The sequence below is a fragment of the Gilbertella persicaria genome (assembly GCF_025201335.1).
Source record: "Gilbertella persicaria strain CBS 190.32 chromosome Unknown B0P05scaffold_39, whole genome shotgun sequence".
Classification (NCBI taxonomy): Eukaryota; Fungi; Mucoromycota; class Mucoromycetes; order Mucorales; family Choanephoraceae; genus Gilbertella; species Gilbertella persicaria.
In genome coordinates, this window is record NW_026252000.1 from 128451 (window position 1) to 142172 (window position 13722).

The following is a 13722-nucleotide window of genomic DNA, read 5'->3' on the forward strand; positions in this document are numbered from 1 at the left end:
TGCCATGTGAGAATCATTTGCGTGGATTTCCTAGATAAGACTTTATTTAGTGATTGATGGCGAACGACAAGGGGATCCCTTGAAGGGTACTATATGATGAGCATTAGTAATGCGAGTCGTTTATGTTCTCTACTTGTGAAGAAAGTTAAAGCAAAAAGAAAGAAAAAAATTGAAAGAGATCATGTACGAATAGTTATGTCTTTAGTGAGTGAAAACAGTTCCTGTATAGCAAGTATTGGATAGGATGATATATCACTTTCAGAGCTCTCATTAAAGACATTTTCGTAAGAAATGAGCATTAAAGCCCTGAATTCTAGTACATACAAAAGCATGACAAATATGAGCTTTTTAACCTGAATTGGTGTGTAGATGTTGCATAAGATATGTTTAGCAACATATCTGTTACTTTTGGAACCATCAAACACTCAAAAAATGGATATGGTCAAAATGCCCATTTTTATGGATTTTCCTTGAACCAACTTCCATCATCTCGATTTAAAACTTAGACTTTTCTTCTTTATTCGATTTTATACGTTAAAAAACGATGATAAAAGCATGTTCGAGTGCTCAAACAGTATATTAAAAACAGCTTAATATTATAGCTAGCTTTTTTATACAAGTCTGCTGGAGAAATTACGAGTTATGATTGTAAAACAGAAAAACAGTTTTTGCTAAGATAAGAAGACTCCTACTAATAGAACTAATATCTTTATTTCATACTTAAATACCCTATAGCTGAATCTACAGCTTCTGCTACTATAATAAGAGAAAATACTAACGGTTTGAAGTCCATTCAACTGCTTTTCAATAGTTTTTTTTTTACATGAGCTTCTTGAAAAATTAGAAATTGAACCGCCGCTCCAATCTCTTCAATTGCATAATTCATGACTTGTTCAGGTTAAAGATGAATAGCAGATACTTCAATCTAGAAATTTTGCCTTCTAAGTAATGCAAGTAATAGCAATAGTCAGATAGATTTACTTAATTGGTTTATTTTTTAAAAAAAGTATGCCCTATTGTAGCTAAATTGACTTGTTGATCATGTTTAATTTACAAAAAGAAAAATAATTGCTAAACAGCAATCTGATGTATTCTACTGCACTTGAAAAAGAGATATTGTATCGAGCACATGCCATTCAATTCTTATAGGACCATACTGGAATTGAGTGACTATTTGCTGTGCAACTCAAGAAGGATTTAGAGTCTATTCAGACCACATGATGTCGTTCATTTGTATCATCAGGTTATTGCCCATTTAAAAAGAATAAACATGTCCTTTTTGGAAGTGATGTGACTATCAAAATAGCTGGCTTAAATTAAATTGACTGAGAAACTCTTTTGTCTACCTTTAGCATAGTTATGGACCTGATTAGTGCAGCAGCCACCACCACCACGAATGCCAACATTCAGTCGCAAAGTGACTTTTGGCTTTTTGTTGTCTATTGTCTGGTTGTGATTGTCGTGGTCATTTTCTTTTTGTTTTACTTCAATCGAGTGCTTGGACAAATACTTACTTTCCTTATAAACCAATATACCTGGAGAAAATACAATGCCTATATCGAAGTTGGTAAGCAATAAGTGAATTATCATGAAGGAACTCATTCTAATTTCATGTAGATTCAATACGTGTTTCGTTATTAGGAGGTCGAGTTTTATTCAAAAATCTTCGATATTTGTCTACAAATCAATCCATTTCTATCATTAAAGGCCATTTTTCAATTCAATATTGGCTCCTTAATGTGCGTAAATCAGAAGATGATAAGAAAGGTAAGCTAGTTGGTGTCAAATACATGCTGACAATCATTAGGAAAAACAAGTCATTCACCTTGTCGAATTGCTTGTAAAGTGGAAGGGCTTGAATGCTTTATTTATAACAACAAACCAGCTTATGACAGAATGAAAAGCGTACTTGGGTTATCACCCGTAGAAACAAATCCTTCAACAACAGCAGGAACGGAACAAGAAAAGCTTACAGTAGAGACTCGAGCTGCCCTTGATCCCGAAAGCCAAACTCCGATGAATGGAGACAATCATTCATTATTAGAAAGATTAATGCCAATTCAGTTTGAATGTACTACAGGCGCTGTGATGATTGGTAACACAGAGATCAAATCCATGATAGTGTGTAAAATGCCTCAAGCAAGTGGAATCTACAGTATTTCAAAATCAAGATCATCCATGGATTACTATAAGACAGTGCTTGATGTAGTGTTAAGAAAGCCGCAAGTAAGCCTTAAGGATAATATGGATTTTACCAGAGTAGATGCAGAGAGAGCTCGAAAGCCCTTACCTCGAAAAACGTATGTTGATTTTGCTTATAAACAGTTAGACTTATTTTATATTAGTATGCATCATTTGTTATACAGAGCTTGGGATTGGTTATTGTCTTTTATAAAAACAAGACAGTATGGCGAAATGCAACACTTACAACATATTATTCGAGAAGGTCATTCAGAGGCGCGCTATGATGATCTAGAGAACCCGACTTATCATGAAGAATACGCACGAGTCAATAATGTGTTGGAATGCAATGAAATGGCTTTGACTTATTATGCTGATTATGCAGGTAGAGCAAAGGAATAATATTGTGTGTGTTACTCATGTGAAAGCAATGTAGGCCCAGTACCATCGTCTGAAGAAGCATCTGACGCATTCCCAGGCATGACAGACATTGATATCGGAAACGGTGGGTTATCTCCTGAATGGGGATGCCGAATTTATTTATGGGATGCAGCAATACAATATGGTCCGTGGGCTGATAGACAAAGAAATCAAATGCAGGACTACTTCTTTCCTAATTCCCACCGAGGAAACACACCTACAACAAGACTTGAACCCGGTCAGCAACGCATACCTACTTCTTTTGAAACTTATATTGAATTCATGAATGAAGGAAAAGTGAGAGTACCAACAAGAGAAAAATCAAAGGTAGGACAAGAAGATGAATGTATGTGTACACATAAACAAACTCCCTAATTTAGGATTGGAAATATGCTTCTGGGTCATCAGATCTGGATATAGGCTCGGACGGGTACTATACAAGACCTTATGGCTGGATTGATCTAAAAGCAGGGGAAGGTTCTTATATCAAAGTAACAACGCCGTTTGTGTATGGATCAAATGGTTGTGTAAATAAAGTCGACATGGTCCTTAAAGAAACAGACATTACTTCAAGTGTCAATTATTCATCTTTTGTTCAGTCTCACCGTATCGAGGTAAATGCTGGCCCAGTTTCATATGGAAATACTGAATGTTTATTTAGATACAAATTGAAATGCCTGCTCCTCTTCAATGGAACGCATATCGTCTCTGGAATATCAAGATCACTCCCAAAAAAGCAACCATTTTCTTGCTACGTGACCATATTTACCTATTACAAGATGTGGCTAAAGATTGGACTTCATTACCGCCTGCTGACTTGCTACACTTTACGCCTATAACATACCAATTGCAATTCAATTTAGAAAATCCAACTGTTTACCTTTGTGTAAACGAACACAATGTGATTAATAATCCTAATTCAATTGAAGATAATGGTAAGTTTGTGATCCTTTTTCTTCTTTTCTGTATTCACTTTTTTGTTCTTGTGTAGCCTTCTTGAAAGTACAGACTCACAAATTGACTGTGGGCGTAACCTTACCTCTTACTGAATTCCAGCCAGAAACAACAGCGATCAAGTTCACTGTCAATGCAGAGCATATTAACGCAGGTTTATCGTTACAGACTTCGCATACACTGAATGCGTTCATGAGAGAGGATGATGCACATGCTGCTGTTGCTGTCAATATAGGCATCGAAGGCTCCTATGAAGCTTATAGCACAGTTGATATTATGCGACATATCGAATCTTGCAACCTCTATATCAAAATCAATGGAGCCACTGTCAAGTTGTTTGGTACCTTGATTCGTTACTTGTTCTTGCTTAAAGATAACTATTTTGGCGCTTGGAACAATTTTTCGACAATTGATGAATACAGAAAGAGAAGGAATAATAACGAAGAATGGTTAGCGCAGAAAAAGAGACAGCTAGAGTCAAAGGTAACAATCATCCTCTGCTGTACAACCCATTTACTTGTTTATAATAGCCTCAAGTGGATCCCTTTGAAGTGTACGTCTTGTTGGACTTGGAAGATGGTGTATTGTTACTGCCTGAAAATCTGTATGAATGTTCTCGTTATTCACAATTGGAGTTTCAAGAATTGCAGCTTGAACTTCGGAACTTGGATGTATATATGGGTAAGTATTCTTTGTGCTATGTTGAACCAAATTTGACAATCAAAAATATCAGACTTGTATCTGAACATCAGCCCTATTACTATGAGCAGAGACAGCAACCCAAACCCTCAATTCAAACAAGGGTACCTTAGAATTAAAAATGCAAGAGATCCAAAGAATTACCTTTATATTGATGGTAAATATACAATGTTTGATACTTGCATTTATAGCCCTATTAGGTTTTAATGTACATGCCCATCGATTGTTTGGTCCATTGCCTGAATGTGCTACTTATTTGTGTCATTGGGACTTTGATGTAGGTCGTATTACAGGTGAAATTAAGCCTTCTTTCTTGTTAGGCCTTGCTTGCTTTGGCCAAACGTTTGCTTATAACTTGATTGATGAAGACAATGCGGTTTCCAAAGAACTTGAATCAAAAAGCTTACCTGATGTGACATTTTTGAAAGCTTATATTCGAGAGATTGATATCAGTCTGATGAGTTTAAACAGTGCTACTAATATCTCCTTCAAGGACGGCGTCCTCATTGAATTCAATAATCTGATCAATGTCAAATACAGTCAATGTATTACCATCAAAATTCCAGTCTTTTTGACGCGGTGTCTTGCTAACCCAGATCAAGCTAGAAACAACGAAGTTCTCGAGGTAAAAGACTCAATCTAGATGATCATTGGATTCTTAACGTATTCTTTTTTTTTTCCTTTTTTTTTTGTAGGGTGATAGTTATTCATGGGTTGAGGTTGCGAAAGCTGATTTGGGATTAAATATCACTATTTTTAGACATACTGCATCTTGGCAAAAGGCAAGAAGCGAGCAGCAAAACTATATTCGTACTCAAGACTATCCTACACGTCGATGTATACGGTTATATGAAGACATAGATACCAATTCTCAATGTAAAAGCATTGTATTTTTATTGCACTTGTATCTCATTCTATTTGATAGCTTCTCGATCATCCTTTCAGTCTGGTACAAATGAACATCATGTGGGTGTTATTTATGCTCCTCCTTTTAGGCCATTCATGTCTGGTAAGCGATTTTGTTGACTCATTGATTGTGTTTCTTACTATTGAATACCAAAAAGGCCGGGTTGAAGACAAATCGGTTTTATATGATACAAGTTCTCTATATACTGATGTTCCAACACCAAGGCAGGGAAGACCAAGAGGCTATAGTAATCCAAGCAGCATGTCAAGTTCGCGTCATAGCTCGTCGGCAAGTGAGCTTATATTCAATGAATCTGATGGCGATGATTCTGACTTTGATCTTGAAAATGTCTGCTATGAGCGCTTTTCTATGCATAGCGGTTTGTCCAAAGATAATGACTCCTTCCATACTGCCAAGGATTCGGATAACGAAGAAGAAACCGAGGAAACAGCATTCAATAGTTTTTGGCTGTCTGATAACTACTCCATTATATCAAAAGAAGATCAAGGTATAACGAGCGATGAAGGTATGTACTTTTGTTGTTGTTGTTGTTGCGATACATGTTTGCTTATCACCTTCTTCAATAGAAGCCAATGATCAGAGAACAGAAATCTACAGAAAAATCTCTACAAAAGAACTGAAATCTGCCATTCCTCCGTCAATTCCTTATAGTGATTATTTGAGAAGATATAGAATTGAAAGAAAAGATACAGAACTTAGTTTTGGAGGTTTTTTTCATCCCTATATACCTCCTTCGCAAGCTTCTTTTTACCCTGAAAAGGTAAAGACGAGATAAATGCGCTTACCATACTAACTACTGAGTCTTTAGGATTTTGAAGAGAAAAGCAGGCCATTATATGACCAAAATGATTATCATACAGAAGACTATTTTTCAAGTACCAAAAAGCATCAAGAAGATATCAATACAGAGTTTGATACAACCGATGCATATGGCGAAGGCAATGAGGTCGTCGCCACCACAGTCATAGAAGCAACAAGACCAGTTACTATGCTGGTCACTCCTATCCTTATCAAGCTTATTCAAGAACTTACTGAAGAGATAATTAAAGATGTAAGTGATAACAGTACTCGATGAAGGAAGCTCACACTATTTCTGATAGGATTGGGACCTGGAAACCATGTTGGACTCAATACAAATAGAGTATATTGAGCAACTAACACGTTACCTGACAGACCAATACATCTGTACTCGATTTGCTGTCATTCTTCCTCAAACATACCTTCATTTTATTCAAAACGTCACTGTTCCCGATGAACTGCCTTCCTATCTGCATGGAGAATCTATTGTCAAGACACAATACAATGCCAAAGATACCGTACTTTGTTCTGCAGATATCTTTTTGAATGACTTCCACATGATTGGCAGTGTCAAATTTGAAGACTATGCGTTCGCTGAAAAGAAGAATAAAGTAGCCGAATCAAACATAGTGTTACAAGAATCAAGAGTGCATATTGATGTAGGTGATATGGGTTCAACAGTACAGTACATCTCAAAGCAACATGAACGCCAATCCATTGCCTTTGGTATTCCGTACGAATCGTTGCGAAACAAGGAACTATATCATAACGCAGTAGACGATGATGATGATGCCTTGGTAAACGAACTGGTGATGTTGGATTTAGCAGTGAAAGGTTTCAGTTTTAAATGGCTTGGAGCTAGAAAACCGAATTTTGCCGAGTTGACCATTCAAGAAGTGGATACGATCACTATCACAGAATCCGTTGAAATTCTAGTGGGCGCTGTGCATTCATGGCTTGTCTTTGTCGACGACTTAAAGGGAATTCTAGAGAGCTTCCAAGAGCAACGCTTGAAGCAAGTCCAAGTATTTGTGAATGAAATTGCCAATTTTTCAGTTACTCAAGCTGTTGCTGGCGATCCTATTTTCTTGACAGCTCCAACTACTATGCTAAGGTTAGGTTCTCGTAACTTTAGAAACGACGTTGGTTGGAAATTATTAGCTCGCATGCGACACTGTCTTCGATCTATGCCTTTATCTAAGCGGGAAGAATTACAATATAGACTTACATCTGGCGGTGCATTACAAGGAATCAATTCAGACGCCATGTTTAAAAACGTCGTTCAGACATTCTCTCTTTGGAGAAACTGGGAAATCGGGCATGAAGACGTACTACATAGTCGATTGTTCACTCAACCCTTCAAGCAAAAAATGAAGCAAGAAGGCGTTGTGAACAAAAACATCACTGATGAAGCCGTCAAGTTCTTAACGTCCTCCTCTAACTTTGCCAAATTCAGACTCGGTCAATTCAAATTCACGATTTATGAAGAAGAGGCATCAGAGTTTCATGAGGAAGAAAACAGTATTTGTATTCGCTCTGTTGAATTATTACTTGAATGCTTATTCAAGTCGTCGCCTATATCTGCCTTATCTGCAGATACAAATACTACGCCTGATGGCTATCGTAAATCTGAAATTGTTGAAGGATACTTGGATGTTATCACCAAGATTGGAGTGGGTTCTATTGATATCTCTACCAATCCTATCATTCTAGCCTTTGCAAGACACATGATACTGGTTGAAAGAGTCTTTGCAACCAAACTACGTAGTTATTCATCCGATAAAAAGCAAGAAACTAGGTTTACAAGTCCTAACCAAGACTTTGACTTTGATGCTATGCTCAGTAGAGTCGATATGGTCGCTCAGGCATTGATCAATGTAGATAAAATACAGATTGTCGCTCGCGCTCAAGAACTTTGTATGGATACAATCGTGACCGAAATACAAGGCTCAGCTTTGTTCTCAAACCCCAAATTAGCTCCACTCCAACTCACGTCTTATGCAGACCGAGACTCGGATACTGGATCTGGAAAACGTAGCTCCAACAGGACACCGCGCCGCAATTTAAGTTCTGAACCACGACTGATCCTAGAAGCTGCTGGTGGTATTCAGACAGTAGACATCAAATTTAAAGAAGAATCTCGCCGTAATAAATCTCAAACAGTTCTGTTGGGCGTTCTTCTGGAAAAAGCTAATGTGAATGCAAATGTTTCACAAATAGCGAAAGCAACAAAGAAGCTCAACAAGATAAATGCAAGTAAGGAAGTACTCAATGTGTTTTCAAATATCCACAAATTCCACATCCATGCTCCTCAAAGTTTGCTTCGACTCTATGGCTTTGTTGAATCATGGCAAGCTGAACAAGGTCGACGATATCACTTTATGATTCAAAACTTGGTCAAAGAATGGGAAGTGCAAAGAAAAGACGTACCTGAGAACTCAAGTGCTTTTTCACTTGCTTCCTCGCAGCCAAATGCAGCGTCGAGAAAGTCTGATATTAAGCTACAATTCCTGTTGAATGAATTCTTGATTCAAGCTGACTTATTGCCTTCTTTGAGTGTAGAATATCGAATACTTGACTTCTTTTTGATGGTCAATGAAAATCAACAGAAATTAGCTCCTGTTCGCATGTACTCTTTCCAATTGTCCAAGCAAGAAATACATCTGATTACCAAAGACGCAAAAAACAAAAGCAAAGGAGATAACACTGGCATTTTTAGTATTCCTGGTATTCGCAGCACAGGCTCCCTTCGTAACGAAACCGTGGATGGTGGCGAACAGCTAAAGTTAAGGTCTATTCTATTTGTTGGGCTTATTTCTATGTCGCTTGATGTTGGTCTGATTGATTCCCTATTAACAGCTCAGTCTTTAGTGGGTAATGAAGTCAGTGAATTGATAGAAGTCTTGTCTTATTCAAAGCAGCACAACAACAACAAAAATGCTGATACTGTAGCAAACGAGCAATCAAAATCTTCAAAAGTCAGTAGAGTGTTCAAATATACAATGGACATCTCTCTAGATGGCTTGCGTATCTCCGCCTCTAGCCCTTCTGCCATTGGCATGTTTCAATCCAATTTATTGGAAGCATCAATTTCAAATGACAGCAAAACGAATGAAGACATACGAAATGCATCCAGCCAACTTACTTGGAAACTCCAAGCCAAAAACTTCTCGCTCTCACTGGATCACAACACTGTAGAAGATGTGTTGGGACATGAAGATACTGCTTGTCATCGTAACTGTCTCGCTTACATTTTGGCTGACTTTAGTGTACAAAACTATGTGTCTCTGTGTACAGAGGATGGTTGCACTAAGAGCACACATGCTCATCATACAGAACAAAACTTTGAAGCTATTTTTGTCGACTTTTGTCGAATACAAGCAGTCATGCAGCCTATAGCGCTTGGAAAACTTGCTGAAATGTACATTTACTATGATACTGAACTAAGTAAAAAGAAGATGATGAAGAAAGAAGAAATAGATCAACTGTCCACAAACACAAAACGTATTGTACAATCCATCTCTGTCAAGAATGAATGGCAAAAAGCATCTCAAGATGAAACACAATTCATACTAGAAGGAAAAGTGATTTGTTTGCATGTACGTCGTTTAGGTATTGCTATTCCTCTTGATGAACGATCGGATGTTCCTATTTCTGAATCATGTAGAGATGGAAGTGCCTTATTACTCTCTATTTCCTCCATTGAATTCTTATCCAAGAGCATTGAAAAAGGTGCATTGCAACTTGATAACATCACTATGCAATTTGTAAAGCGTTTTGATCAAAACAAGGCAGAGCACTTTATAGCTGAGAATCATCCTCGAATGAATTTAATCAATTTCCCGTGTATTTCATGCAACGTATCAGCAACAAATATCAAACCTATACAGAGGGTCAAAATGGATGCCAAAGTGATGGGCTTTGAAGTAGATGTAGACGGAACAATTGCTGATTATATCAATGTCCTCAGTATCATCTATGTCAAGAGTATGGATCGTGTCGATAGCTTTACAGCCAAATCAAATCTGAACTCAAAGAATAGTAAATCTTCAACATCACTTACTTCACTTGCATCCTCCTCCTCAAACAGATCAGAAGTCGTTCATTTGGATGTAGAAAGCCAATTTGAATGCGATAGTGGTGTCATTCGTATGTACCCTAAACGCCACTCAAACGAGGTTCAAAAGACGAAAAAGCAACATTTCAATTCGCTGCGTATACGTACTGGTTTCGAAACAAAACCAGGAGAGAGTAATGTGGCAACGCTTGATTTACCTGGACTCAATGCTTGGATGACTTATCAAACACCTCTGGGTGCACATGCAACAGTGGCAGAGGCTCCTAAGCGATTTCATGCTGACATATTAATACGTGAAAGTTGCAATACACTTCAACCTGCATTTGTTCAGTTCTTGCATGAGGTTGTCACCGGTCTTAAACTTGGTATACAGCAATCAAGTGAACGAAAGGCAGATAGGGACGCAGTTGCAGAGACCGAATCCAATTTAAATGCTTCACTTCTTTTGCGTCTGTCCAAGACACAACTCGATTTGAGCTGCCAGCCTGTCTCAAAAGTCATTTGCTCTTTAGGATGGGAAGAAAGCGAGTTTTTGTTGAATGCTTTCTCTAAAGACACCACTTCTCGTACTATGAGTTGTGTTGGATCTGTTCGAGAAACTACAGCTGTTGTAAAACACCATTTCTCACCTGAAGCCTGTCTCAATGCTCGCATTGATCGCATCTTGTTTAATGCCATGCTTACTTCTCAGAGGGAAGGTGGTCATTTGAATGACGATATTTCTGTGATTGTTGATTTTCCTAATATCAGTGGCGATTTAAATATGCGACATTTGCAAGACTTGCTTGTGCTTTACAAGTGTTGGTTTGCACAAGCCATTTCTGCCGAGACATCAGATGAATCTAGAGCACAAAGCAATATGGAAAAGCAAGGACCCTCTAGCCAACTGATAGATCAAACGACCGCTGTAGATCGTCAAGTCCATGCTATTTCTTCACCAAAATCACCAGCTCCTTTCTCGAAACACGTTGCTATTCGCTTACAAAACATGAAATTCTCTGTAGATCTGGGACAAAACATTGGTAGAATAACACTTAGACCCGAAAACTTGTCATTCCAAGCCCATGCGACACCTCAAGAAAGCAAAGGACTCAGTTTGATACTAGAAGCGATTCATGTACTATCTGAAGGTAGACTGTCTGGAAGTGCAGAGTTCAAACGCATGGCTGTGATGGGACGCATAGATCAATCTTCTAGTCAAGAAATGTCTTCGATCTATGTGATTCTTGAAGGCTTCATGGCGAAATTTGAATATGAATACCAAAATATTCTAGATGTCATTCAACAATCGCTGGAGCTCAATATTGACCTTGAAAAGGTGGCTGGCAAATACAGTTTACATATTTCAGCTAATCTAGATGCACTTATTGCTCGTATCTCTATTAAGACAGTACCAGTCATTATCACCATGATTCAAAAGTTTGATGAATTGCTTCAAAAGAAAAAAGTAGAGGCTGGCATGAAGTCAATTAGCATACCAAACGTACATGAAACATCATTCGACGTTGGTCATGTTAATAACAAGGCACTCTATGAAAAATCAGCCATCAACAGCCAGACTTCTATCTGTATTCAAGCTGTAGAATTCGTGATTTATCCAAGCCAGTTCCAAGACTCCGATAATGTAGATATTAGAGCAAGAGAATTCAAGATCGACTTAAAGGAATTCCCTCGCACTGCAGAAGGAGTACATCGAAAATTGATCATTACGTTAGCCAGCGCTTCTTTAGCCAAGAATGTCCCTGGAAAAGATCTAATGATCCGTTACAGTGCTCCCTTACCACCAGCTGCTACTAAACCCAAGAATCTTGGTGGAACAAAGATCTTTGGTATTCCTGGCACACAAGTCAGCATGGATTCTACTCAATTAGATCGTAATATTGCTTATGAGTTTGACGCCGTTTTTGCTGGTCGTATTGGTGTCTCTTTGAATATAGGGTTGATCAAATATCTTCAAGAAATGATCAACATGTTTAGTCTACAGCTTGATCGTGTTCGTGACAAGAACAATGATAAACTGCCAATTCCCGCTGAATTGAACACACCAAATAGCTCAAACAATGCTGATGATAACGAAGACAATATTCTCAGTGTTCCAGAAACCAGTCGAAGAAAATCATCTTTTGCCCTGAGTGTATCAAGCAAGAGTGAATATTCTACTCCTACGATCGAAACTATGCCATCTACTGTAGAAAACGCAACACAAGCAGATACTGAAAATGAACAGGTTGAAAAGTATGTCTATACTTCGGTCAATACTGTAAATTTCCAGCCACAATTACAAGTCATGGGTGATGCAACACCTCCTGTTGAATGGCTTGGACTTAAGCGAGAAAGAATTCCTGGTTTAGTACATGAAAACATTGCACTCCATTTGGATAAGGTTATCAAAATGATTTGGGAAGTTTTGGAATCACAGACAGATTAAAATAAGAACAAGTAAACTTTATTTTACTCAACGAATAGGCTGGTGTGCTTTGCTGTGCCTGAATGTTTCTCACAATTATTTTTTAACAATTACCATGAGATGCAATTGGAATGATTCTGTTGGAGAATTCATTAAGTAATCATTTTATAGAGAGAAGAATTATCTATAACAGCGGCATGTCGCGCCCAGCCAACGCATCGCTTCTTGTACAGAAGGATGTTGTCTTGTTGATAAAATCAGTATGGATTGACTGATGTTAGTTTGAAACAGGAGAGAATATCTTGAAAAAAGTAGCTGTGACAGCTAGTCTCTTGAGTCTGCAATCAACGCTTCTTAATCATTGGAATGAGCACCAACCACCTTGACCTTGATAGCATCAAATATATCAGCAATACGTTTCTGGATACCAGAGACACATTCACCGATTTGAGCACATCACACACCTGATTCATTATCTGATCCACCGATTTGTACAATTGCTTCAGCACTTTGTTGGATGAGAGGGTTTTTCCAGCCTTGTTTGGCCATCTTAATTTGCAAGCCAAAGTCTTGGTTACTAAATGTTTCATAACTTTCTTTCAGTCCTTATAACAACGAATATAAGACGAGTGACCAATCTGAACCAACAATGGCCAAAAGAGACTTACTCTATTATCATGTCTCCTATTTATACTGTTTGATTCTTATCTTCATACTGAAATAGCAAAGGGTAATTGTATAAAATCTTGATTTGCCTACATGACAATGATGAGAACTCTGTAAAGAGCAAGTATCTCTTGTCTTTTTTCAGTGCTACAGATGGCAATACCAATGCCATAAGTAAAGGACGCCGTTCTAAAATGTGTTCAATTACTTGACATTTGACATAACTATTGACAACTAAGAGATACAGTTTTCTACAATAAATTATAGCACCACCAACAAAGACCAGACCGACATATTAAAAACTTCTTTACATTAAAGAAAAGTGAGGCAAAATGATCATTTCTAACGCTGCGAATACAGCTGAGTAGAGACTCTCGATACTGGGTTTTCAAACGGTCTAAGAGTACAGCTACTTTTGTTCAAGAAAATAGATCAGAATTCTCAGATTATTGAGCTACTTTGAATTAAGAGGCATAAGCCAAGGCTAGTATGACAGTATCAAAGATGTTGATAGTATGGTTATGAAGCAAGTTTATTGGGTTTAAGCCAGAAATGTTGATAACCAATAGATGACTAAACCTTTCAATCGCT

At 37.8% G+C, this 13722-nt stretch overlaps 1 protein-coding gene across 1 annotated transcript; it reads left to right on the forward strand.

Moving 5' to 3' along the window:
• Nucleotides 1-1359: 1359 nt before the first annotated feature.
• On the forward strand, nt 1360-12486 carry B0P05DRAFT_589949 (uncharacterized protein; the record flags this gene model as incomplete). The annotated part of the gene is made up of 17 exons (XM_051582764.1): nt 1360-1567; nt 1618-1767; nt 1808-2300; nt 2346-2566; nt 2618-2928; nt 2982-3215; nt 3263-3536; nt 3593-4038; nt 4086-4236; nt 4289-4411; nt 4455-4879; nt 4950-5130; nt 5180-5263; nt 5319-5687; nt 5749-5942; nt 5991-6233; nt 6283-12486. The coding sequence occupies 17 exons, from the start codon at nt 1360-1362 to the stop codon at nt 12484-12486; spliced, it is 10311 nt and encodes a 3436-aa protein (XP_051432001.1).
• Between the last annotated feature and the right edge of the window lie 1236 nt (nt 12487-13722).